This window comes from Crinia signifera, chromosome 7, assembly GCF_055691185.1.
Source record: "Crinia signifera chromosome 7, ASM5569118v1, whole genome shotgun sequence".
Lineage (NCBI taxonomy): Eukaryota > Metazoa > Chordata > Amphibia > Anura > Myobatrachidae > Crinia > Crinia signifera.
Window position 1 is genome coordinate 29,668,955 of NC_139223.1, and position 27,299 is coordinate 29,696,253.

A 27,299-nucleotide genomic window follows, 5' to 3' on the forward strand; every position below is an offset into this window, starting at 1 on the left:
TAGCAAATGGAGAAAACTATGCTGCACTGCAGGTGGGGCAGATGTAACATGTGCTTGTGTCTGTGTGGTGTTGTGTGTCCTACTGTATATGGCCTCCTCTGCTGATCTCTCCTCATTGGCCAGGTGGGGGGGATTAACCAGTAAGTACACAGAGAAGCTGAGTGTGGGGTAGAACAGTGAGGGTGTCTCTGCCTGCTGTTAGATTACAAAACCAAATGGAGGAATAACCGAGCTACAACTGGGAGCGGAGGACATGTCGGGTTGCTGCACAGTTACCGCCTGGACTGTCTGTGCCACTGACTCCTTTCCTGCTATTTTATACATATGTTTGTAATATTCACTACACAAAACAGCCAGTGGACATCCCCACCCTGACATTGCCTCTCTCTCTCTTCACATCTCTCTCCTACAGGTCCTGTTGAGTATCCCACTGTCGCATTTCGCCACATCTCTCTCCATGTCACCAGCAGCCTCACTCCTAGCCCTGGGCAGCAGCGGTAAGTCCCCAGATATTAGTATTCAAGTTGGAATAAGCAGCCAAAATTACACTCCCTCCCCCCCCTGTTGCTTCTGCCCGCCTCCCCATCACCTCCGCTCTGTCAATCATGCGCCGGAGCTCCCCAGACCCCGGGGATGTTCGGGGGGACTCTGGAGCACTCAGGAGTTCAGGCTCTCCAGCCGCCGCGAACATCCTCGAGTCTGCCACCTGTGGTCACTGCTGTGACTGGCGGCGGTGGTAGAGGAACTCATCCGGAGCGAAGGTGAGGCGGGGGCTCCTACGTTCTGTGGTAGGCTTTGCTGGGGCAGGACAAATTTGCCCTGGTAGGTTTGTCCTGCCCCAGCATAACCCACCACTCAAGGGGTTAATGTCTCTTCGGTACTTGTGAGTTATCCGGACGCCCGATTTCAAAATCGGGTCGGATCGGGCACATCGCATCGCATCGCATGCGACCATCGGATGCGATGCGATGCGATGACCCGATTTTTCCATAGGAATCAATGTTAAAATGGACTGAGTCCATTTTAACATGGAATTCAATGGGAAAAAGGGGTCCTTTTCATACCCCTACTATCCAAGTGGGCATGGAGTTGGATATAAACCTGTGGCGAGCGTAGCGAGCCACCGAGCTCGAAGCGTGGCGAGCGTAGCGAGCCCCGCGAGGGGACACGGAATACCGTCCCCTCGCGGGGCTCGCTTCGCTCGCCACGCTTCGGGCTCGGTGGCTCGCTACGCTCGCCACAGGTTTATATCCAACTCCATGCCCACTTGGATAGTAGGGGTATGAAAAGGACCCCTTTTTCCATAGGAATCATTTTAACATTGATTCCTATGGAAAAATCGGGTCATCGCATCCGATGGTCGCATGCGATGCGATGCGATGCGATATCGCATCGCATCGTATCTGATTGTATGCCTTAACTTAAGGCATACAATCAAAAAATCGGGCGTCCAGATAACTCACAAGTACCGTCTCTTCTAATGGATTCTAATGACAATGTAATTGCACAATAGATATGTTTTTGTCCCCATTAATTATTTGTCTAAAATAATTAACACTGCTCCTCAGTGTTGTGTGCACCCGTGGCCACTAGATGGCGCCCAGCAGAACAAGTCCAGTGCTGCTCCGTTCGGTCATTTTGACGCACGCCGATAACTATTTACTAGTTTATAATCAGATCAAATGTCGTCAGTGAGCAATTATTTTAGAAATCTCACAATATATTATAGTAAGGTCATTATAAGGGGGGTATTCCATGTGTAGGTCATGACCCTGTCCCGTTCTCGGTCAGCTCGACTGAGAACATGCAGACGGGATTCAATGTCCCACCTGCCGGGGAGGGAGAAGGGGGCGTGGCCGGGAAGTGACGAGCTGCAGCCGACAGCTTGTGAAGTCGGGCTCGTTCTGCCGAGAAACCCTGCTCAATGCTGTCTGGAAAGACAGCATTGAATAGGGCCCGGCGACCATCTCCCCCATGGGTGATTGAAGACCCCCCTAAGACTTAATACAGGTTGTAGCAGGATGTTATCTGGACATTGAGGCTAGTTAAGTCCTGATCGCACGATAGTGAATTTGCAGAGGCCAGCGTTCAGTTACGCAGCTGCCCCTCTCGATGGAAATCCCGACATGCAAATTAGCCATGGAATGATTGTTACACTGGGAACCGAGGCTCAGAGTAACCAGGGACTTATTCAGCGGCTGCAATGGTGAAAGGGATATCCGGCCTGGCACTAGTGTCGCACACCCTCCCCTAGCCGGTTACCGCCCACAGATGCCTATTTCCTGTCAATCACCTTATGAACGGCTTGCCTATATATAAATGAGCAGGATTTGATTGCAGCGCGGCCGCGGGCATGCGTACTACGGGCTGTACGTATGTGCAGTCTGTCACTGATTAGGTTCTTCAGGGGTTTATAAGCTGCTGTGTATTTGGGACGGGTGATGGGCGATACAGTCTGATGCTGCCCATAATTATACACGATTATCCTTATACGTCTAACATCAGCCAGCGCTATCACATAAGCCATTCAATGGATTACTTCCATTCTACACCTTTGGAGAGTGGTACCTTCATTTATAGTAAGGAAATTATCCAGGACATTCACCATCTACTAATAATTGCAAATTAGAATTGATTAATAAAGTGGCTCCAAAAAAGTGGCTCACCTTTCCCGTTTCAAGCTACTTCGTGCTCAAAATCCCCTAGTGTGTATGGGCGGACTATGAGCGGTGAGACTGATCATCGCTGACAATCACCCTGGAAATCGCTGGGCCAGTGTGAAAATTGCTCATGACATATAAACACAATTTACTCCATTTAATACAGGTTGAGTATCCCGTATCCAAAATGCTCGGGACCAGGAGAATTTTGGATAACGGATTATTCCGTATTTCGGAATATTTTAATATTTCAATGATGTATTTTGAAGTATCTTGCATTTATGCTGTATAAACACATAATATACACACAAATATATTTTATTACCACATAAAATACACACAAACATATTTTAATTGTTCAAAAAACAAGGTTTCAAAACGTGAAACAAAATGTGTGTACTATCTCAGCACTGAATTTGAATGCCAAGCAATCATTGTCTTGCAAATATATAGTGCCAGTTACATATCATGTCCCCAGTAGCGCTGTTACATATGTCCCCAGTGAGTTTTTAGCAAAAAAAAATTTTTTTTTCACTTTCTGGAATGTCCGTATTTCGGAATAATTCGGATAACGGATATTCGGATACGGGATACTCGACCTGTATTTTGTTTCTAAATTTCTCAATTCCAAAATTTTGGGAACCACTGGATTAAAATGTGCATATAACCTAAATGTTGTATTGTGTCAATCCTAATTTCTAGCAAAAAAAAAAAAAATGATAAGAATCCATCTAATTAAAACTATTTATTAATGTACTATAGGAATAAGTTTTCTTAAATTTGTTTACACAATATTTCGCTTTTTATGCTCCTTGGTTTCCCCGCCATGGTAACCTGCGTTACTTCTCCACAGAGCGACTCCTGCGCGTCATTGACTCGTCCACGGGCACACAACAAGACTTTTCAGCTCACGACGACTGCGTACATCTCTGCCGAGTATCTCCTTCAGGCAACCTTCTCTTCACCGCGTCCTATAACCAAGTGCTTGTCTGGGACATACAGAATTCATAATGCACCGTGTAACTCTGGGGGTCCTGTAGCTAATCCCACCACTGTCCGGACAGTCGCCCCAATTACTGCTCTCCAATACTAGGAGCTAGATAAGAAAGTACCTTTTGTATATACACGTGTAAATATTTGTTACCTTTGCCATTATGTAATGTTTTATTAGAATTTTTTAATTTAAATAAAAAAACTAAAACGGTATAACGCAGGGGGGTTATGGGTCGACATTGTGAAGGTCTACATACATTAAATCGACAATGGGAAAGTAGACCGTCAAAAGGTCGACATGAAGTTTTTACAGTTTTTTTTTTTTGTCCCGAATTTCAAAGAATATCGACATGACACCATATCAATGTACCGCGTCCCCTGGCATGAGTCACTGCCCTCGCCATGCTTCGGGCGCGGTGACTCGTTTCTCTGGGCACACTATTATATTCTCCCTCTACGCCCTAGTGGGTGTAGGGTATGAAATAGCTCAAATAAACCTGAAAAACCTCATGTTGACCTTTTGACTGTCGACCTTCTCATTGTTGACCTAATGCTTGTGTTGACCTTTTAGTTGTCGACATAATGTATGTCGACCTAGCAATTGTATTCCCGCAGGAGCTACTGGAAGCTGCTTTTATGTTTTGTACATTTTAATTTTTTTATTTTTTATGTAAGTGATGTTTTTATTGCATTTTTGATAAATATTTGAACAGATGGATTTTTCACGTTTTTCTTCTCAGTAAGTTTTGGCGTTTGCGCGCTGTGCGTTACTATTGTGTGTAAGACGCCGATCGCTACTGGCGTTCCAGGTTTGTGTGAAGGGTCATATAGTGATAAAGGGGTTAGACAAATGCTTAGAAGAACAAGTATCCAGGGATATAACCATTAATTATAATGTACAGATGGAGCTCATCTTAGTATTTCTGGGAATCGCTGGCGGAGAGACGCTCAATCCGTCAGGGACGCGTGAGCGTCTCACACGTACGCGCGTCCCCGGCATTTGGTGGTGGGCGGCAGAATCCCTGCCCGTCTCCGCTTCAGAGAGACGGGCAGGGTTTGGGGGGAGCTGGGGGCAGCTGAAGTGGGCGTCGGAGGGCTCCGTCGGAATGGGGCACGAGAGTGTCGTCTCGTGCACACGCCCCTCCCCCTTTCCGGTGGATGGCGGGGGCTGGCAGTTGGCAATTCTATTGCCAGACCCCAGCTAAAAGAGAAGTGCTCTATCTGTTCTTATTCCTTTCTGGTCTAATATACAATTTTGGGTATCGGTAGATAGATCGTGAATAAATTTGGGTCTATTTTAAAATTCTATTCAAAATTAAATCTAATCTGTGCACAGCAGTAATTCAAGAATAGGTTAAATTTGATGGACTAATGTATTTTTTCAACCTCATCAACCATGTTTCTAGTCCAAAGGTGTCTTAATAATAATTAATAATAATTTCTGTACAGATGGAGCCACTCTCAGCCAGCCCACCATATTGTAGTTTCTCGCTCGCTCATCCCATTGCTATGTGGCGGGGTGTACCCCGGAGCAGGCTTCGTGTAGGATGCTGGTGCAGAGCGCTGGTAAATGGCCCGCTGAATGGTCGCGAAAGGTGCGCGCTCGCATGTCCTATACCTGGCGGACGGTGCACCTGGTGCATAGCAATTGTCACTCCAGGTTCGCGTCTAAACCTTCGTGAGTGCGAATCATCACGGTATTGGGCGCACTTTACGGCGGGCTGAATTTTTTTAAAAGCGCTCGCACCTCCATGGGGGTGCATGCAATTTTAAGAAAATTTGGCCCAGCGAAGGGTGCCAGATCGGCATAATTCGGGTGCCGTTTTCAGCGTTTAAACGGCACCTCGCACCCTTCGTACCTAATAGGATCGACCCCATAATCTTGTAGTGTGTATGAGCCTTTAGACGCCTTATCAGTCCATGTTTTCAGGATATGCATGCTTAAGCACAGGTGACTTCATTAGTACCCCAGTCAGTTTGATTATACCATCTGTGTACAAGCCTTAAGAATCAAGATTGGGAAACCCTGGTTAAAGAGGGTGTGGTATGTTTCACCGACAGTTGGGATCCCGACAGTCATTATCCCGGGATCCCGACTGGCCGGTCTCAGACAGCGGGCACGGGCTATGCTCGCCACCTATTCTATTCTCTCTCTATGGGGGTGGTGGACCCCCACGAGGGAAAATAGCCGACGGCCGTCTTTGTTTTAACAGTCGGGATCCCGACGTCGGGTTAATGACTGTCTGGACCCCGTCCAGCACCCGATTAAAGAAAGGATCTGGCTTCCTCCGCATCACCACTTCTATGCCCATGCCCGTAGAACGCCCCCTCGCTGGATGTGGATCACTCCTTTAGATATACAGTACGTGTCCATGACACAAGCATTGCATTGGAAGTTTTGTTAATTCTTTTTAATGCACTTAAGAAGCCTTCAGTCTCCACCTTGTTTCAGAATGCTATACCAGTCCTGTCTATGGAAAACGCAGGCGTGCCCAGGCATTGGAAGGGAAAATGCAGGCGTGCCCAGGCATTGGAAGGGAAAACGCAGGCGTGCCCAGGCATTGGAAGGGAAAACGCAGGCGTGCCCAGGCATTGGAAGGGAAAACGCAGGCGTGCCCAGGCATTGGAAGGGAAAACGCAGGCGTGCCCAGGCATTGGAAGGGAAGTCATGTGACATCAGCTCCGGCCCTGTTCAGCCTGATTCTATCGCAGTCACCAAGTAATTCCTGGGCTACACACAGAAAACAACAAATGAACACTGCGTCTTGGGAATAAATACAGATAAAGCTGTAATTAATGCAAAATTTGGTACTTGTTTAGTTTCACGGCGGCCGATTTATCAGATGCGATCCGAGTGAAGGGTGGGTGCCCAGTTATCCACCATGGCTTCAGAAAAACAGAATTAACAGGTAAGACCAAAATTCCTGTTTTTTCCTTCAGCCTATGGTGGACCACTGGTGCCATGGGACGTACTAAAGCAGTCCCTCAAGGGTGGGAACGCTCCCTAACTGCACTGAGGACTCCTCTACCAAATGCTGCATCAGCAGTGGCGAAGGAGTCAAACCTGTAAAAACGGATAAACGTATGTAGAGAAGACCAGGTAGCTGCACTGCAAATCTGCTCAGCAGAAGCACCCTGGCCCGCCGCCCAGGACGCTGCTACTGAGTGAGTAGAATGGGATCTAACGGAGACCGGAACTGGCTTACCCGAGAAAAGATAGGCTTGACGAATGGGCGTTCTGATCCATCGTGGAATGGACTGTTTAGAGGCTGGCCAGCCTCTCTTACGCCCATCATAAAGAATAAACAAAGAATACGTTTTTCGGAGAGCCTTGGTGCTCCGAACATAAAGGCGTAATGCACACACAACATCTAAAGTAACAACATCCAAATCGTCAGAAGAAGAACCAGAAGGAAAAAAAGCCGGGACAACAATCTCCTGATTCAAATGAAAACTGGATACTACTTTAGGAAGATAGTCCAAAGGAGTACGGAGTACCGCCCGGTCTTCGTGGAAAACTACAAAAGGTGTCTTAACTGATAAAGCACCTATGTCCGAAACCCTCCGAGCCGAAGCCATGGTCAGGAGAAAAACCGTCTTCCACATCAACCAAAGCAAAAGTGGCCTCCGCCAAAGGCTCAAACGGAGCCTTCTGTAAAGCCTTGAGAACAATAATCAAATCCCAAGGGTGAACTGGAGGAAACATAAGGAGGCTGCAAGTGTAAAACACCCTGCAGGAAAGTCTTAAGAAGACTGAGCAATCCTCTTTTGAAATAAAACAGACAAGGCGGATACCTGGACCTTTAAGGATGCCAGACGCAATCCTGTATCCAGTCCCTCTTGTAAAAAGTCAATAACCTTGACAAAAAATATTGCCTAGGCAAATGACGCGTTAAACACCACGCAAAATAAGTCCGCCACACCCTGTCGTAAACGCTAACTGTAGACGGTTTACGAGCAGAAATTATAGTATAAATAATTTGGTCTGAAAAACCTCTACCCTTTATGACCGACCGCTCAACCGCCATGCCATCAAATTCAGACGGGAAAGGTCTGGGTGAAGACAAAGGCCTTGCATGAGTAAGTCTGGCTGTAGAGGTAGACGCCACAGGGGTGCACTGTTGAGATCTGCGAACCACGCTCGCTTCGGCCAGTTGGGTGCAACCAGAATGGCTATTACCCTTTCCACCTGAATCTTTTGAAGAACCCACTGAAGCAGGGCAATCGGAGGAAAGAGATACACTGTTTGAAATGGCCACGGAACCGCCAGTGCGCCTATTAGAAATGCACCGGGTCTCTTGTGGATGCTCCGTAACAAAGAGCCTTGTGGTTTTGCTGTGAGGCAAACAGGTCGATCTGAGGCCAAACCCACCGCACCACCAACTGGTGAAATACCTCTGAATGGAGGTAAGGCACATGCAAGGTGAATGGAGACGGTCCTTAGATATAGGAACATCCGCACTAAGTCCTGAACAGACTCTCTGTTGTCCTGGGGAGGAAAACCTGTTGCGACGAGGTATCCAGAAGGGTACCCAGGAGAATCATGTGCTGGGAGGGAATCATGCTGGACTTACGCCAGTTGATGAACCATCCGTATCCCTGTAAAATTGTTACTGTCAGATTGACATGTTCCTGAAGACTGGCCTGAGAGTTTGCCATTGGAGAATATCGTCTAGTTACTGTACGTCAGGATTCAAATCCCTTGCAGTAGCAAGTGGGCTGTTATCACTGCCATCTCCCTTGTGATCACACAAATTGCAATGAAGTGACCAAAAAGGCAAGACTCGGAACTGGAAGAGATTTCTCTGAACAGTGCACCTGAGGAATTTGTCAATCCTGTGGCTGTGGACCTAGACATTGTCTATCTGTTATACCGTAGCCCTTGCTGTTGTCATAGTGGGAGGAGTTTCAGAGTCTCCCTGTGATTAGTGTCCACCAGCCTCTGCAGTGGCGCTCTCTCTGTAGCTGGATATATGGTCCTCTCACCCAGTCTTCTGAGGACGGTGACCATACGGCACTGTCACACTATCCAATTACAAATGTTGCCCTGTGCCAAAGGGATCTGGATTATAAATCGATGATGTATAGGTCGAATTGACAAAAGGTGGACGTGCACGCGGTCAACTTTGACAATTGTTTTCTAATTTTTCATACGTTTCCAACTACGTGGACTTGGAAAGGTAAAGAGTTCTGGACACTACTCTAATAAGGGGGGCCGCATGTTCACTTGACATTGGCCCCAAACAAACACAAACCTTTTCCACTTCGTTCTTTTTGTCAGATTTGACAGGAAGCAGGTAAGTTGTTACTTCGGTGATCATTAGCGTTTGTGTATTTCACACCTTGGCTTAAGTACAAATCTAAGCTGTTTGTGTTGGTGTAGGAGAATGGGTGTTACCGGTGCCTGAGGAAGGTAGACGTGTAGGAGAATAGGTGTTACCGGTGCCTGAGGAAGGTAGACGTGTAGGAGAATGGGTGTTACCGGTGCCTGAGGATGGTAGACTTGTAGGAGAATGGGTGTTACTGGTGCCTGAGGAAGGTAGACGTGTAGGAGAATGGGTGTTACCGGTGCCTGAGGAAGGTAGACGTGTAGGAGAATGGGTGTTAACGGGGCCTGAGGAAGGTAGACGTGTAGGAGAATGGGTGTTACCGGTGACTGAGGAAGGTAGACGTGTAGGAGAATGGGTGACACGGTGCCTGAGGAAGGTAGACATGTCGGAGAATGGGTGTTACCGGTGCCTGAGGAAGGTAGACGTGTTGGAGAATGGGTGTTACCGGTGCCTGAGGAAGGTAGACGTGTAGGAGAATGGGTGTTACCGGTGCCTGAGGAAGGTAGACGTGTAGGAGAATGGTTGTTACCATTGGCCGAGGAAGGTAGTCGTGTAGGAGACTGGGTGTTACCGGTGGCCGAGGAAGGTAGACGTGTAGGAGAATGGGTGTTACCGGTGCCTGAGGAAGGTAGATGTGTAGGAGAATGGGTGTTACCGGTGGCTGAGGAAGGTAGATGTTTAGGAGAATGGAAGGTAGACGTGTAGGAGAATGGGTGTTACTGGTGCCTGAGGAAGGTAGACGTGTAGGAGAATGGGTGTTACCGGTTACCGAGAAAGGTAGACGTAAAGGATAATGGGTGTTACCGGTGCCTGAGGAAGGTAGACGTGTAGGAGAATGGGTGTTACCGGTGCCTAAGGAAGGTAGACGTGTAGGAGAATGGGTGTTACCGGTGCCTGAGGAAGGTAGATGTGTAGGGGAATCGATGCTACCGGTGCCTGAGGAAGGTAGACGTGTAGGAGAATGGGTGACACAGTGCCTGAGGAAGGTAGACGTGTAGGAGAATGGGTGTTACCGGTGGCTGAGGAAGGTAGATGTGTAGGAGAATGGGTGTTACCGGTGCCTGAGGAAGGTAGACGTGTAGGAGAATGGGTGTTACCGGTGCCTGAGGAAGGTAGATGTGTAGGAGAATGGGTGTTACAGGTGCCTGAGGAAGGTAGATGCGTAGGAGAATGGGTGTTACAGGTGCCTGAGGAAGGTAGATGTGTAGGAGAATGGGTGTAACCGGTGCCTGAGGAAGGTAGATGTGTAGGAGAATGGGTGTTACCGGTGCCTGAGGAAGGTAGATGTTTAGGAGAATGGGGGTTACCGGTGCCTGAGGAAGGTAGACGTGTAGGAGAATGGGTGTTACCGGTGCCTGAGGAAGGTAGACGTGTAGGAGAATGGGTGTAACTGGTGCCTGAGGAAGGTAGACGTGTAGGAGAATGGGTGTAACCGGTGCCTGAGGAAGGTAGATGTGTAGGAGAATGGGTGTTACCGGTGCCTGAGGAAGGTAGACGTGTAGGAGAATGGGTGTTACCGGTGCCTGGGGAAGGCAGACGTGTAGGAGAATGGGTGTTACCGGTGCCTGAGGAAGGTAGACGTGTAGGAGAATGGGTGTAACCGGTGCCTGAGGAAGGTAGATGTGTAGGAGAATGGATGTTACCGGTGCCTGAGGAAGGTAGATATGTAGGAGAATGGGTGTTACCGGTGCCTGAGGAAAGTAGATGTGTAGGAGAATGGGTGTTACCGGTGGCTGAGGAAGGTAGATGTGTAGGAGAATGGGTGTTACCGGTGCCTGAGGAAGGTAGACGTGTAGGAGAATGGGTGTAACCGGTGGCTGGGGAAGGTAGATGTGTAGGAGAATGGATGTTACCGGTGCCTGAGGAAGGTAGATGTGTAGGAGAATGGGTGTTACCGGTGCCTGAGGAAGGTAGATGTGTAGGAGAATGGGTGTTACCGGTGCCTGAGGAAGTTAGACGTGTAGAAGAATGGGTGTAACCGGTGCCTGAGGAAGGTAGATGTGTAGGAGAATGGGTGTTACTGGTGGCTGAGGAAGGTAGATGTGTAGGAGAATGGGTGTTACCGGTGCCTGAGGAAGGTAGACGTGTAGGAGAATGGGTGTTACCGGTGGCTGAGGAAGGTAGACGTGTAGGAGAATGGGTGTAACCGGTGCCTGAGGAAGGTAGATGTGTAGGAGAATGGGTGTTACCGGTGCCTGAGGAAGGTAGATGTGTAGGAGAATGGGTGTTACCGGTGGCTGAGGAAGGTAGATGTGTAGGAGAATGGGTGTTACTGGTGGCTGATGAAGGTAGATGTGTAGGAGAATGGGTGTTACTGGTGGCTGAGGAAGGTAGACCTGATAAGTGTGTAACAGTCTTTGCTCTTCCACTGCAGAACACGAGGGTCCGGTGAGCTGCGTGTGCATCAGTCCAGAAGGTCTGTGCGTCCTATCCTGCACTAGAAGCGGAGAGCTGGGGGTTCTGGATGTGCCCTCCCGGGGTTACCAGACTCTAATGCGCTCACATACAGACTCTCTTCTAGCCTTCTCCACCCATCTCAGCCTCAGCTGGCCACTGTGTCCAAGGACAACACGATCCGAATCTGGGACCTGTGTTCTCTGCAGCAGGTAATGTGGCACCATGCACAGGTCTCTTATGTTGTGTCGCAGGCTTCTGTATAAACATTGACTCTTAGCAAGAAGTGTACCCGATCGCATAACAGGCCTGTGCAACAGTGATGCCAATCTCACCAACTTGTACCCTTGTGGTGAGGTTATATGTAACTTCTGAAGCTGACATCATTGCTGTGTAACGTGATGCCTGTGATCTCACAGCCAGCAGAGGTTCTCATTGCTGAGCTCCCCATGTGTAATAATGTGACATCCCTATAAATCGGCATCTAGTGTCCGTAACCTGCGTGACAATAGATATTATTAGGCCCCACTTCCGGTGGTGGCCGGGGATGGTCGCATCACGTGGAGCTCCGATCTACCATCCACGGAGCTCCACCATCCCCGGCCTCCGGAGCGGCGTGGCGGCAGCGGCGGGCAGAGAGGAGGCGGCGGCCGGTGGGAGCAGAGGAGAGCGGAGGAGGCGGTCGGTCCTGACCTGCGGCAGGAGAGGCTCCATTACCCCCGGCCTCCGGAGCGGCGGGCTGAGAAGAGGAGGCGGTCTTGGATCAGAGCGAAGGAGGCGGTCGGAGGTGACCTGCGGCGGGAGAGGGTGAGAAGGAAGCACCGCGTCCCCCGTGTCCCCTCGGTGCAGGATGCGGCGGCACCCGGCCAGAGGTGGACAGAGCTGTGCTCCCGCCTGCAGCACCATCGATCGAGCAGCACTGCGGGCCCCCCCCCCAGCAGCACCATCGGGCAGCGCGCCCCCCCCCTCCCTCAGTACCATCTCTCCCCCCCTGGCAGCAACACACCGCCGGCAGCACCATCTGAACATTGTCCGGGGAACCCCCCTCCCCCCACCCCCCCCCCCCCCCCCCCCCCCCCCAGGGGCAACTTCAGGATAAAAGGAATCCCACTGCATTGGGGAATGTGGCTGAACGGGGCAGTTGGGGGCAGGGCAGGTCTCCACATCATATCAGTCTGGCAGGATCCCCCCCAGACGGGCCGCACCGGCCCCGGGTGGCTCTGCAGGACCCCCGAGCCCTCCTCCCCCCCCCCCCCCCCTTCCTGACTGACTCTCCCCCGGCCTCCCCCGGCCTCACTGACTCTTTCTGCCCCCTCCCCCCGCCATCATCACCACCACCACCACCCCAGGAAGATACAAGTTGGCGCCGCAAATGGCTGCCTAGGATCTGTGCACTCAGCCATATGTAACCCCGTGTCCCCTATGTGATAACTGTACTGTCTCTGCTTTAATTGCAATGTTTGTGCTCATACTGTTACTGCTACCTTCCACAGCTACTTCAGCGACCAGTGGCGCCGCGGATGGCTGCCTAGGCGCTGTGCTGATTGGCGGGCTGCGTCCCCCACATGTAATGTCTCAATGTAATGTATGTAATGCCCCCACCCCCCCCTTTCATCCCTGCTGATGCTGCACTGTATATCCACAAAAAATTCCTAGTGTGCGCAAGCACACATGGCCAATAAAGTTGATTCTGATTCTGATTCTGACAATGGCTCACAAGATTCAACCGTCTGCAGTATGATTCAGTGCTCATTGGTGGGTCCCATCCCACAGTCCAGCAGCAGCGGTGGGTGCACCCTTGCGTTCAGCAGCGCAGGCTGAGCAGTACCAGGCAGGAGCTGTCCTGTTCCCTATTGCAGGTGTTAGCAGGGCTCCTGGGCATAGGCGAATCTAGAAATATGGTAATGGGTGGTCCCAGATCTAGACCTATGAGAAGGTTGACCTTTGCGCGGCGTAGTGGCATAATGGGAAGGAGGCGTGGCCCCATGGGAAGGAGGCGTGGCATCACAAAAATGGGTGTGGTATTACAGTTTAGACCATACACAGTAATGCCCATTACACATTTTAGCAAACTCTGTAATACCCATTACACATAAAGCCACACATCGTAATGCCAATTACACATAAGGCCACACACCATAATGCCCAGTACACATTGTGCCACACATCATGATGCCCATTACATACTATATAACAAACCGTAATGCCCATTACATATTTGCCACATAAGTGCTGCTTACCTACGTGCTCATTGCTAGGGGGTTCTTGCTTGGTGGCACCATAGTACCCATTACACATGATGCAGCACACATAATGCCCCTTACACATGATGCTGCACACATAATGCCCCTTACACATGATGCTGCACACATAATGCCCCTTAAACATGATGCTGCACACTGTAATGCCCCTTACACATTAAGCTGCACATTATGCGCAATGCCCCCATATACCGCCACTTGTAGCCCCCCCTAAGCAATGCCCACAAAAGTGCCACTTACTGTACATTTTTATCAGCGGTGTAGCTAGGTGCCATGGTGCCCGGAGCAAGGTCATATTTCGCGCCCCCCCCCCGGTAATGAATTGGGGGTGTGGCTAACATGCGTTGGCATGTTACTTTTGAAATATATGACACTGTGGCAGAATCTGCTGTGCAATATAAGACGCTGTAACGGAATTTGCTGCGCCATATAAGACCCTGTAATAGAATCTGCTGCGCTATATAAGACCCTGTAACGGAATCTGCTGCGCTATACAAGACCCTGTAATGGAATCTGCTGCGCTATAGAAGACCCTGTAACGGAATCTGCTGCGCTATATAAGACCCTGTAACGGAATCTGCTGCGCTATATAAGACGCTGTAACGGAATCTGCTGTGCTATATAAGACGCTGTAACGGAATCTGCTGCGCTATATAAGACGCTGTAACGGAATCTGCTGCGCTATATAAGACGCTGTAACGGAATATGCTGCTCTATATAAGACGCTGTAACGGAATCTCCTGCGCTATATAAGACGCTGTAACAGAATCTGCTGCTATATAAGACGCTGTAACAGAATCTGCTGCTATATAAGACGCTGTAACGGAATCTGCTGCGCTATATAAGACGCTGTAACGGAATCTGCTGCGCTATATAAGACGCTGTAACGGAATATGCTGCTCTATATAAGATGCTGTAACGGAATCTCCTGCGCTATATAAGACGCTGTAACAGAATCTGCTGCTATATAAGACGCTGTAACGGAATCTGCTGCTCTATATAAGACGCTGTAACGGAATCTGCTGCGCTATATGAGACACTATAACGGAATCTGCTGCGCTATATGAGACACTGTAACGGAATCTGCTGCGCTATATAAGACGCTGTAACGGAATCTGCTGTGCTATATAAGACGCTGTAACGGAATCTGCTGCGCTATATAAGACGCTGTAACGGAATCTGCTGCGCTATTTAAGACACTAACGGAATCTGCTGCGCTATATAAGGCCCTGTAACGGAATCTGCTGCGCTATATAAGACACTGTAACGGAATCTGCTGCGCTATATATGTAGCTGTAATGGAATTTGCTGCTTATATAAGAACCTGTAACGGAATCTGCCGCGCTATATAAGACACTGTAACGGAATCTGCCGCGCTATATAAGACACTGTAACGGAATCTGCTGCACTAGATAAGACACTGTAACGGAATCTGCTGCGCTATATAAGACACTGTAACGGAATCTGCTGTGCTATATAAGACACTGTAACGGAATCTGCTGTGCTATATAAGACACTGTAACGGAATCTGCTGCGCTATATAAGACCCTGTAACGGAATCTGCTGCGCTATATAAGACGCTGTAACGGAATCTGCTGCGCTATATAAGACACTGTAACGGAATCTGCTGCGCTATATAAGACACTGTAACGGAATCTGTTGCGCTATATAAGACGCTGTAACGGAATCTGCTGCGCTATATAAGACGCTATAACGGAATCTGCTGAGCTATATAAGACACTGTAACGGAATCTGCTGAGCTATATAAGACACTGTAACGGAATTTGCTGTGCTATATAAGACACTGTAACGGAATCTGCTGTGCTATATAAGACACTGTAACAGAATCTACTGCGCTATATAAGACACTGTAACCAGGGGCGTAACTACACTAAGGCAGCCACCGCCACCGCTTGGGGGAGCGAGTGGCAGCGCTGTCTGTGTGGGCGCCGGCATCCAGCACGGAAAATCTTGCGCATCCACCGCCCGTCGAGTCAGCTGGTGGCTGGCTCAGCCCACCCATATCAATGCTCTGGCCGGCTCACGATGTGACGTGCTGGCGTCACACCATGCTCTCCCCCGCCCTGCGCTGTACTCCTCCTGAGTCAGTACAGCGCAGGGCGGGGGAGAGCGCGGTGTGACGCCAGCACGTCACATCCCAAGCCGGCAGAGTACAGGAGGCAGGAGAAGATGCAGCCGGGACACTACGAAAGTGAGTTGGGCATAAATACGGAGCAACTACTAGTTGCTAATGAAAGGCCCACCGGCGCCGCTCCCCTATCTGTCCCTGTCGCCGCACAGAGGTGATCTTCTCCTGTCCCCCAGCTCCGCAGCCGCATTGCACCAGAAGTAGGCGCCGTCTCCAGGCACCGCTGCCAGGTATAGCTCATAAGCAGCTGTTCCAGGGCCAGTGCAAGTTATGAATGCTTCTCACCAGTCCACTCCAGCAGCTTGTCAGCAGACAGGCAGCCCAGCACGGAGGTATTCTGTTTTGAAAGGGAGGGGGAATGCACATGCCCCAACACTATGTGTGCCCATGCAATATGTGTGTCAGTGTGCCCCTGCAATGTATATGTGTGTCAGTGTGCCCCTAGTGCCCAAGCAATGTGTCCTTGTGTGTCAATGTGCCCCTGGTGCCAATACAATGTGTGTATTGGTGTGCCCCTGGCCCCCTGCAATGTATATGTGTGTCAATGTGCCCCTAGTGCCCAAGCAATGTGTCCTTGTGTGTCAATGTGCCCCTGGTGCCCCATCTCTCTCGGCTGTCTTTATCTCTCTCTCGGCTTCCTTTATCTCTCTCTCTCTCTGCTGTCCTTATCTCTCTCTCTCTCTCTGCTGTCCTTATCTCTCTCTCTCTCTCTCTCTCTCTCTGCTGTCCTTATCTCTCTCTCTGCTGTCCTTATCTCTCTCTCTCTCTCTCTGCTGTCCTTATCTCTCTCTCTCTCTCTGCTGTCCTTATCTCTCTCTCTGCTGTCCTTATCTCTCTCTCTCTCTCCGCTCTTTCTGCTGTCCCGCTCTCCCATGTCTTTTCTGTTTCTGTTGTCCTTTTGTCTCTCTCCACTCTTAGTGAGTACATGCATCCTGGCAAAAAAAAAAAAAAAATATATATATATATATATATATATATATATATGTATATTTTTGTGTGTGGGAGGGGGGGGGGCACAATTTTTTTAGCAGGGGGGAGCAAAATTTATAGTTACGCCACTGACTGTAACGGAATCTGCTGCGCTATATAAGACACTGTAACAGAATCTGCTGTGCTATATAAGACACTGTAACAGAATCTGCTGTGCTATATAAGACACATATAAGAAAGATTCACCCCCCCCCCCCCCCCCACAAATCCCCCAAACCCCATGATTATCCCCATAATTATTTATCTTTAGTAAAAAACTAAAATCCACCTTGAGAAGAGCAGGGTGGCAGCAGAAACCAGAGAGATCCCCCCCTCCCCGGACCCCACCAAACCCCATGATTATTCCCTCAATTCTTTATTAAAAAAAAATAAAAATAAAATAAATCTACCTTGAGGAGCACAGCACAGACATTCTGTGTAGAGGCAGGGGAGGAGTCTTCCTTTTTTCTGCTGCTCAGCGCTGCCCGGGAGCCGGCCCGAGCAGCAGCAGCAGCAGCTTGGATAGGGACTGGACTGGACTGGAGCAGTGAGTCACGTGACGTGACCTCATTGTTTTCGCGCTGGCAGGCCGGGACCAGGTGAGCAGGGCAGACGGGGGTAGGCGCCGGGCAGGGCAGCCACTGGCGCACACTGCCCTGCGTGTGTGAAATTAATTATTGCAGGGCAGCAGGACTTCACCTCATTTGCGGAGGGGGGGCAGCGTCCTGCGCCCCAACTGCGCCCGGAGCGTGTGCTACGCCTCTGATTTTTATATGAGCCTTCGCTGCTGCTGCAGGGAGAGATGGAGAGCGCAGCACAGAGCACAGCTCCCACTCCCCTCCTGGTGTCCCCTCTAGCCGAGTGGACATTTGAAATAAAATATTGTGCATACTGTTGTTGTGCGTGACGTCGGGGGAGCACGCCGGGTGCCGGCACCACATGATTAAAGGGAGGGCGGGCTGAGGTGAAAGCAGGGAGAAGAATTGGAGCAGAAGCTGCAGGGGTGACAGTCATTGACAGCTGGGCAGAGAACAGGGGGCTGCCCGGCTGTATTCAGAGCACTGCAGGCAGTGGCGTAACTAGATACATGTGGGCCCCATAGCAAAAGTTTGTAAGGGCCCCTATTTATTACCTTATGCTGAAAAATGTATACAGCACATGATACTTTGACAGGCAAAGTGGGCCCCTCTCAGCTCTGGGCCCCATAGCAGCTGCACCCCATGCACCTATGGTAGTTACGCTCTTGACTGCAGGTCACGGCTATTTGAAATAATACCCCTTTCACAACAGAAAATGCAGGGATTTACCCGGGAATATGGTCCCAGGATCATTTAGGGACATTCCCAGGCTGACCCCTTATACACCAGCCTAGTCCCTGCATTTTCTGGTGTGAGGGGGAGAGACAACCACTCCCCTCTCCCTACCCCCCTTTAACCAACCAGCTATATCTTCGGAACCAACTGACCCATTTACATGAGACCAGTATCATATTGAAGAACTTTTGAGTTGGCTACGAATGATTTTGGTCCCGTGAAACTGGGCTGTTTGGTTCCAGAGAAACAGTCATGAAATTACATTTAAGAAATGAAAAAAAAAAAAAACGGTTTAACCTCAATATCCCTGGAATTAATTAACTCATATGGATCCAGCCTGGTATCAGATTGAAGGCCCAGCGATTTAGGTTCGACTAAGATCAACCTCGAGCTTCAGTGATGCCGAAGGGGGAACTGGCAGCCGTTGAACTGGGTGGGGGTCGGAATTAGCGGGTCCCATGTTATCCTATAGGGAAAACATTCCAGATTTGCCTGGCAGTATCTCCGGTTCCCAAGGGGCTAGAGACATGGGGCTGGGCTCGTTGGAAAGCCCAATCCCTCAGCTACAAAATGGGTGGTCCTGTGCACCCCCGGACCACCCCCTAGATTCGCCTATGCTCCTGGGACAGAGCTGAGTAACTGTGCAGCAGCAGAGGGTGCGTTACAAAGCTCCATTGGAAGAGCAGGATCCCACTGTGAACCAGCAGGTGCCCCTCTAGGAGCCCGGAGGCAGGAGTCTCCATTCCCTCTGGGAGTTACACCCCTGGTGTGACTTCTGAAGCTTGGTTAATGGGCCAGGGATGTGGCTGGGCCTCAAGGCTGAGCTTACAGTAAATCTGTTTGGGACTCTGCTTCTGTAATATCTGGTTGCTAGATCTACAGTGTCTAGATAGACAGTCAATAGGTCTACCATAAAAGGTCGACATGAATTAAAAATCCCTGTCTGCATAGGAGGAGAATATTATAGCGAGCCCAGCGAGCATACGCATTACACTACGTGGGGTCCATGCCGACATTCACAACAATTAAAAAAAACAACAACTCATGTCGATCTTTTTACGTGTCTACCTTTTTCATGTTGACCTATTGAATGTCGACCTTTTGAGGTCGACCTATTCTCTGTCTATCTAGACACTGTCTGTAGTGATCCCTGCAGGATTACAGGAGGGCACGGCGCTGGGGGATAGGGGGCCCCGGGCTGGGCCCAATGACATCACTAATGTGGGCAGGCCCTCCTGCTAACTTCTCTATTGGGGCATTCCTCGCCAACACAGCCTCACACTGCCAACACGGCCTCACCCTGCCAACACAGCCTCACCCTGCTAACACAGCCCCAACACAGCCTCACCCTGCCAACACAGCCTCACCCTGCCAACACCGCCTCACCCTGCCAACACCGCCTCACCCTGCTAACACAGCCTCACCCTGCCAACACAGCCTCACCCTGCCAACACAGCCTCACCCTGCCAACACAGCCTCACCCTGACAACACCGCCTCACCCTGCCAACACCGCCTCACCCTGCCAACACCGCCTCACCCTGCTAACACAGCCCCAACACAGCCTCACCCTGCTAACACAGCCCCAACACAGCCTCACCCTGCCAACACGGCCTCACCCTGCCAACACGGCCTCACCCTGCCAACACAGCCTCACCCTGCCAACACAGCCTCACCCTGCCAACACAGCCTCACCCTGCCAACACAGCCCCAACACGGCCTCACCCTGCCAACACAGCCTCACCCTGCTTCACCCTGCCAACACAGCCTCACCCTGCTAACACAGCCCCAACACAGCCTAACCCTGCCAACACATCCTCACCCTGCTAACACCGCCTCACCCTATCCATCCTCCTAACCTCTTTTGATCCTCCTATCCTGCCTCCGTTCCCCTCCGTTCCTACTTATCCTATTGTATTTCGTTTGTCCACCCACCTATTTTTAGTATGTTAACTCTTATGAGTAGGGTCCTCCTGCCTCACGTACTCACCCTACCTCTTTACCTCACCTGTGCTTCTGTCTTGTTCTTCCCTTCCTCTACTTCATCTTCGGTCTCCTCGACAACTTTGACACCTACTTCTGAACTGATGCTGATTTTAGTTCTACCAGCTATACCCCTATTTATACCGTATTTTTCAACACACTCTCTACGTTACCTTGTAATTTGTTTTTTTGTTTGCTATGTACGGCGCAGCGGACACTTTGCGGCGCCTTATAAATAAACGTACTACTACTACCCTGCCAACACAGCCTCACCCTGCCAACACCGCCTCACCCTACCAACACCGCCTCACCCTGCCCACCCTGCCAACACAGCCTCACCCTGCTAACACAGCCTCACCCTACCAACACCACCTCACCCTGCCAACACGGCCTCACCCTGCCAACACGGCCTCACCCTGCCAACATCGCCTCAGCCTGTTAACACCGCCTCACCCTGCCAACTCGGCCTCACCCTGCCAACACAGCTTCACCCTGCCAACACAGCCTCACCCTGCCAACACAGCCTCACCCTGCTAACACAGCCTCACCCTGCCAACACCGCTTACCCAACCAACACAGCCTCACCCTGCCAACACCGCCTCACCCTGCCAACACCGCCTCACCCTGCCAACACCGCCTCACCCTGCCCACCCTGCCAACACGGCCTCACCCTGCCAACACGGCCTCACCCTGCCAACACAGCCTCACCCTGCCAACACAGCCGAGATTGAACACTATTGCATACCCTTCCCCATAGTTGTGGTTCTAGCTATCCACTCATTTAATTATAGGCAAAACCGGTGTTAGTGGCTGCCAATCAGTGTGACCATAAATCATTTGTTTTGGTCATTGCCATGTGCCTGGAGGCACCCCAGGGTGCCTAGGAACAGATTGGGTACAACTGCACTAAGTGACACACCAAGCACAGGCATGCAATGGCTACGTATGGGGCAGGCAGGATAGGTACCGAGACCTGGGGTGGCGTGAATGTTTTTTTCCTGCAGAAACACTGTCTGGATGTTGTCAAATCCTGTTTTAGTGCATTGTTCAATGTTAGTGGAGATATGTGTCATTGTTTTGTTGTATGTAGAGACCTTGTGCTTGTAATAGAGGAGCGGATTATGGGCCTGATTCCGCTTCATTTGTACTTTTGGGACGCCCTCCCCACAATGCAATAGCAGAAATGTAGCAAATACATCGCTATAATGCGAGTGCTGTGCCAGGTAGCGAAGCGCTTGCATAATACCAGTAGCCCCAAAATAGCGATTTAAAAATAAAATGTTTGCATATCTGCGCTCACTGCTGATCTAGGTCCTATATGAGAGGGCACAGCCACACTATTGGTTATATCATCCAGCCCTAATAAATAGGCAGAACTTTTACCTCCATCTATTTTACTTTCCTAAAGCTAGAATTGCAATCCCATTCCTGTTCTCCTGTGTGTAACTGGGCTTGTTGCATTGTCTGACTTCCCTTCTGCATCTCCGTTTGCCTGATCTCCTGCCCCACTGCTCAGCCATGAAGGTTGCAGTATGCAGCGGGCTACAGTACATTTCTTATAGAAGCCGTATTAGATCAGCTTGCACAATGCAGGGGAAAGTAGAATACGCTTTTCGTGTTGCTCTTTGAGTGTCGTGCACTTACCTTTAATTTTAGAGTTTCCCAATAAAGCGATCTTCTTCCCGCTAATTGTGTTTGTGTATTATATACCGGGACTCCCATCAATTACATGTAGGTAGAAGCCAGTTCGTAAAGTATGCGGTCATCAGTTTGTGGTGTTGTTGTTAACGACCCGCGTGTATTACTTGGTGTGTATGCTGCCTATTGTCTAGTGTGTACGCACTATATTGTTAATGGTGCGCGCTCCCGCAGGTTGTTAGTGACCCCAATGTCCTCTATCCATGCAGCTCAATCCTGGCTCTATGGCAGGAATGGCCAAACTGTGGTCTCCAGCTGTTGTGAAACTACACATCCCAGCATGCCTTGCCATAGTTGTAGCGGTCCCTAATAGCAAAGCTATGGAGGGACTTGTAGTTTCACAACAGCTGGAGGGCCATAGTTTGGACATGCCTGCTCTATGGTCAGTTACAGTATACTCCTGGATGTGGCCACTTAAGTTACCTTAGAAGATTTTATTTTTTGTTTCTCCAAGATATCGTTTGTCAGTGAGTTCATGGGAATCATGAGCGACACTATCGCTGGAATATTGTCTAGTGTGTACCCAGCATTAGACTTCTTAAAAAAATATTGCGTTGGTCCATGGTGGCTGTGCCACTACCAATTCTTACAGAACTGGTAACCCCATCGCCAAGGGGCCACGCCCGATAGCCATGCAATAACAGCCACGGGTGGGGAGGGGGAAAGGGGAAGGGGAAGGGGAGGGGTGTGGGTGTCTTTGTCTCAGGTTCCCAAGCCTGTATGTGGGTCTCTTTGTCTTCGGTTCCCAAGCCTGTATGTGGGTCTCTTTGTCTTCGGTTCCCAAGCCTGTATTTGGGTCTCTTTTTGGTTCCCAAGCCTGTATGTGGGTCTCTTTGTCTTTGGTTCCCAAGCCTGTATGTGGGTCTCTTTGTCTTCGGTTCCCAAGCCTGTGTGTGGGTCTCTTTGTCTTCGGTTCCCAAGCCTGTATGTGGGTCTCTTTGTCTTCGGTTCCCAAGCCTGTATGTGGGTCTCTTTGTCTTCGGTTCCCAAGCCTGTATGTGGGTCTCTTTTCGTCTTCGGTTCCCAAGCCTGTATTTGGGTCTCTTTGTCTTCGGTTCCCAAGCCTGTATGTGGGTCTCTTTGTCTTCGGTTCCCAAGCCTGTATGTGGGTCTCTTTGTCTTCGGTTCCCAAGCCTGTATGTGGGTCTCTTTTTGGTTCCCAAGCCATTATGTGGGTCTCCTTGTCTTTGGTTGCCAAGCCTGTATGTGGGTTTCTTTGTCTTCGGTTCCCAAGCCTGTAGGTGGGTCTCTTTGTCTTCGGTTCCCAAGCCTGTATGTGGGTCTCTTTTTGGTTCCCAAGCCTGTATGTGGGTCTCTTTGTCTTTGGTTCCCAAGCCTGTAGGTGGGTCTCTTTGTCTTTGGTTCCCAAGCCTGTATGTGGGTCTCTTTGTCTTTGGTTCCCAAGCCTGTACGTGGGTCTCTTTGTCTTCGGTTCCCAAGCCTGTATGTGGGTCTCTTTGTCTTCGGTTCCCAAGCCTGTATGTGGGTCTCTTTTTGGTTCCCAAGCCAGAGCTGTACTGTCTTAAACTGATTGTATGAGCAGCTCTCCACCTTCACCTTTAAGATCCTCCAAGATCTGGATGAAATATTTGGGATCCATATGGAAGCGGAGCATTTTTGCACTCATTAGGTTGAGAATAGAGAGGACACGGTTCCAGAAGGCTTCCCTCGAGCTGTCAATTATGAAATTGCTCATTGGGCAGTTTAGTTCACTGCCCATGTATGAATATGAGATGTACAGACAGGTTGACAGTGTTTCCATGAGTTCCCGCTTGGTGTCCAGCTCTGATGCAATCACTTCACGGCAGAGCATGTACAGAAACATTAAATTGGTCGGTGTGAGGAAGCCAAAGGGCTGCCAGGTTCCAGTGAGAGATTTGTCTACAGACACCATCCATTCAGCAATGCGTATTGGTGACACCCGCTGCTTGCACCTGCGACAGAGGAACACCGAAAGACAGGCCAGCAGCTCGCCGGTGGATGCTTGCACCTTCTTGCATTCTGGTGGTGATAACTCTTGCTTTTCTTCAGCAGGCTCACAGTCAGGCTTCTTGCATTCTGGTGGTGATAACTCTTGCTTTTCTTCAGCAGGCTCACAGTCAGGCTTCTTGCATTCTGGTGGTGATAACTCTTGCTTTTCTTCAGCAGGCTCACAGTCAGGCTTCTTGCATTCTGGTGGTGATAACTCTTGCTTTTCTTCTGCAGGCTCACAGACAGGCTTCTTGGCAATAGTATCTTGTGAGTCCTGTGTGTAGATTGATAAGTCAACACAGGAGATGGATTTCTTTAGGCTCTCATTGACAAGATGGGTAACATCAACCTGGCCATTTATGCGCGGCCTTCTTTTAGTCATACATCGCCTCATTCGGCCGAAGAGCGACTGTCTCTTGGCAGATCTTCCTATCTCACTGTTCTCGATAGCCGTGGGCTTGGCCCCACTTGATGTGTCTTCACCAGGGGTGCTTGCCTTGTGGCAGCATGGGAATGTCAAGCAATTCCACATTCTTATTCAGTGTAATGTTCTTTATAGCACTGATTGTGGTCTGTGGTGGCTCTGATTGCTGAATATACTCCAATAATAAGGGTCTGTTTCCAGCACGTTGTATATGATGCTTCCTGGTTCAGTCCAAGGCAGCAAATGAGTCCAGCAGATTGTAGCCAGAGGTGTTCTCTGCTTACACTGGGCATTGTGACATCACAGGCTGATTGTGACATCACAGGCTGATTGTTATGTGTTATTTATGCCACTGATGATATCTAGGTAATTTCAAACAGTGATTAAAATTAGTGCAATATAGAATGTATTATTACCCTATTTAGAGCCCTATAAGGAAGATAATCCTTTTAAAAGATAGAAAATTAGATTGGACATTTGAATAATCTGAGATATAATTAGTTGAAATTCACCAAATTAAAAAAAACTATTTCCCGTCAGCATACCTTCCAACATGACCCATTTCAGGAGGGACAAAATGCTCTGTTCCTGGACTTCCTTTCCAGCTGCAGATGTGCAGCTGCAGCACGGTCCAAAATTCTATAGGGGAGCAAGATCAACTGTCACTCCAAACACTGACTACAGCCAGGGACTCACTGACAGTTGGTGTGCCACCCCTCTTGGCACTTTGGGCTGTGCTGTGGCTGCAACTGTCGCTGGCTAGGAAGTCCAGATACAGAGCATTTTGTACCTCCTGGAATGGGTCATTTTGGGAGGTATGCGTCAGTAATGAACCTAGCCTTCTCCTCCTATTTATTTAGAATTGTTTCCCCTTTTATTATGAGATAGCAGCAGATCATTCATGTCTGTGGATAAAACGCTGAGATAATAGCGACTCAATGGCTATTTCCACTGGCATTGTAGTAACAGAAACTGAAGGTGCACTGACTGAGTATTGGGTGTTTGGCGGACACATGTGTGCTTATGGACAGCGCCTGTGTGCTTATGGACAGCGCCTGTGTGCTTATGGACCGCGCCCGTGTGCTTATGGACAGCGCCTGTGTGCTTATGGGCAGCGCCCGTGTGCTTATGGGCAGCGCCCGTGTGCTTATGGACAGCGCCCGTGTGCTTATGGACAGCGCCCGTGTGCTTATGGGCAGCGCCCGTGTGCTTATGGGCAGCCCCCGTGTGCTTATGGGCAGCGCCTGTGTGCTTATGGGCCGTGCCCGTGTGCTTATGGGCAGCGCCTGTGTGCTTATGGGCAGCCCCCGTGTGCTTATGGGCAGCGCCTGTGTGCTTATGGGCCGTGCCCGTGTGCTTATGGGCCGCGCCTGTGTGCTTATGGGCAGCGCCTGTTTTCTCATATAATATAGTATTAGTAATAACTGACTGTAGGTAATTGTACAGTGGGTCACATGACTGTATCTTTCTAATGCCAAAAACACCAATTCAGTTGCTATAGTGCCTTGCAAAAGTGTTCACGCCCCTGGAATTTTTTTAAATATTTTTGTTGCTTCACAACCTGGAATTAAAATGGATTGTGTGACGGTTTGTATCATTGCGCTCACAGAACATGCCGGCAACTTTGTAGATGGTATTTGTGAAAAGCCCATGTGGTCCTAGACACTGTCGGTCTTATGCTTGTGTCAACCTTCCATCCATGACCTTTAGTGGTGGACCCAATGTATGTTGCCCTAATATTGTGGTGCTAGTAAAATGTGCTGTTACACTGAAAGAAAGCAGGTTCTCCACCCAAATAGCACAATCCTATTGGTTATAGTGACAATGCCCTGGAGAAAGCGTTCTACCCCTTGGTCCATTGTCTCTGATAAAAGGTCTCTCTTATGTATCCGCAAAGTGTACAATTTATTCTCTGCTCTTGTGTGTGTTTGCAGCTGTATGACTTCACAGCCAATGAGGAGACTCCGTGCACTGTGACCTTTCACCCTGCCCGGCAGGCCCTGGCCTGCGGCTTCAGCAGCGGGGTGGTGAGATACTTTGATGTGACGACTACCACTATGCAGCAGGAACACAAGTAAGTGCGGCTTTCTCACTCCTAGCCGGTTCTCTGGCCGGAGTGTAGCTGTGCTGGATGGAAGAGACAACGGGGTGGATGTAAGAAGGCTCGTTATGGGGGGGACGCGGTATCCGCACCATTATGTGCACTGATACTGCTTCTACCCCATGTATGAAGAAGTGTGGCCCCTGGTACAATGGGCCCCATTCAGGTTGGCTTGGTAAGCTGCAAACTTGCGAGCTTGAATACAGCTCGGCGACTATGTAAGTCACCGAATCCATCCGCAAAGGGGGCGGCACATGTGCATAATAGACCATGCACAAGCGCGGTCCCCAGAGCACCGGGACGGGGCCGAACTCGCACAATTGGGAGTAGACCAGAATCATCCCCAATATTTGTCCTATGTTTAATAGAAATGTACTTTCCCGAAAAGACCCCGTACTGTCACTGGTGCTCAGCGGGAGACCCTTCATTACATCCTGAGCAGATGACGGGCGGCTGTCAGTCACTCCCATCATGACAGTATTTTCTATTGATCTGTTTGTACACCAGGCAGCACCGAGGTGCCATTACTGGCCTTCTCTTCTCTCCTGATGGCGGGCTGATGTACAGTGCCTGCACTGCGGGATCTCTGGCTCTCTACAGCATCGGACACCAGGAACAGCATGTTCTGCGGGTGCTTGGTAAGTGATGACATCATAGCTAGATGGACGCTCACATATTACACTGCGCAATACATGTGACCCGTCACATTGCCCCAGTGCTGTGAAGCCGGAATCCTTCTTGATCATCCAAATGCTTCTCTTCACCCCTCTCCTTCACGTACCCTATATCCTCTGTTCCCTTCTCTTCTGTCGGACCGCAAAGGTCTAAACACTGTCTAATGCGCAGGTAACGTGGTGTGCAAGAACTCCGAGCAGGGGCCCCAGTCTCTGTCGCTGAGCATGGACGGATGTCTCCTGGCGTTCGTTGGACCTATCGAGTACACCGTGACTGTCATGCACGGCCGGTCATTAGATGAGGTACTTCTAGAACATTGGCCTTAAGCCCAGTTTAGTGTCTGCCCTCTGACCCCGGTACACCTCGTCCTCCTCTTCTGT

At 49.8% G+C, this 27,299-nt stretch overlaps 1 protein-coding gene across 1 annotated transcript in view; it reads left to right on the forward strand.

The window, feature by feature from the left end:
* The first annotated feature begins 2,722 nt into the window (after positions 1–2,722).
* The window catches only part of LOC146021129 (WD repeat-containing protein 90-like), a 32,233-nt gene continuing 7,656 nt past the window's right edge, over positions 2,723–27,299 (forward strand). Inside the window, 8 exon segments of the mRNA XM_083154929.1 lie at positions 2,723–2,729; positions 3,514–3,609; positions 11,358–11,371; positions 11,524–11,589; positions 11,900–12,184; positions 26,078–26,217; positions 26,752–26,882; positions 27,091–27,221. Of these exon segments, the coding sequence (XP_083011055.1) occupies positions 2,723–2,729; positions 3,514–3,609; positions 11,358–11,371; positions 11,524–11,589; positions 11,900–12,184; positions 26,078–26,217; positions 26,752–26,882; positions 27,091–27,221 (870 nt within the window).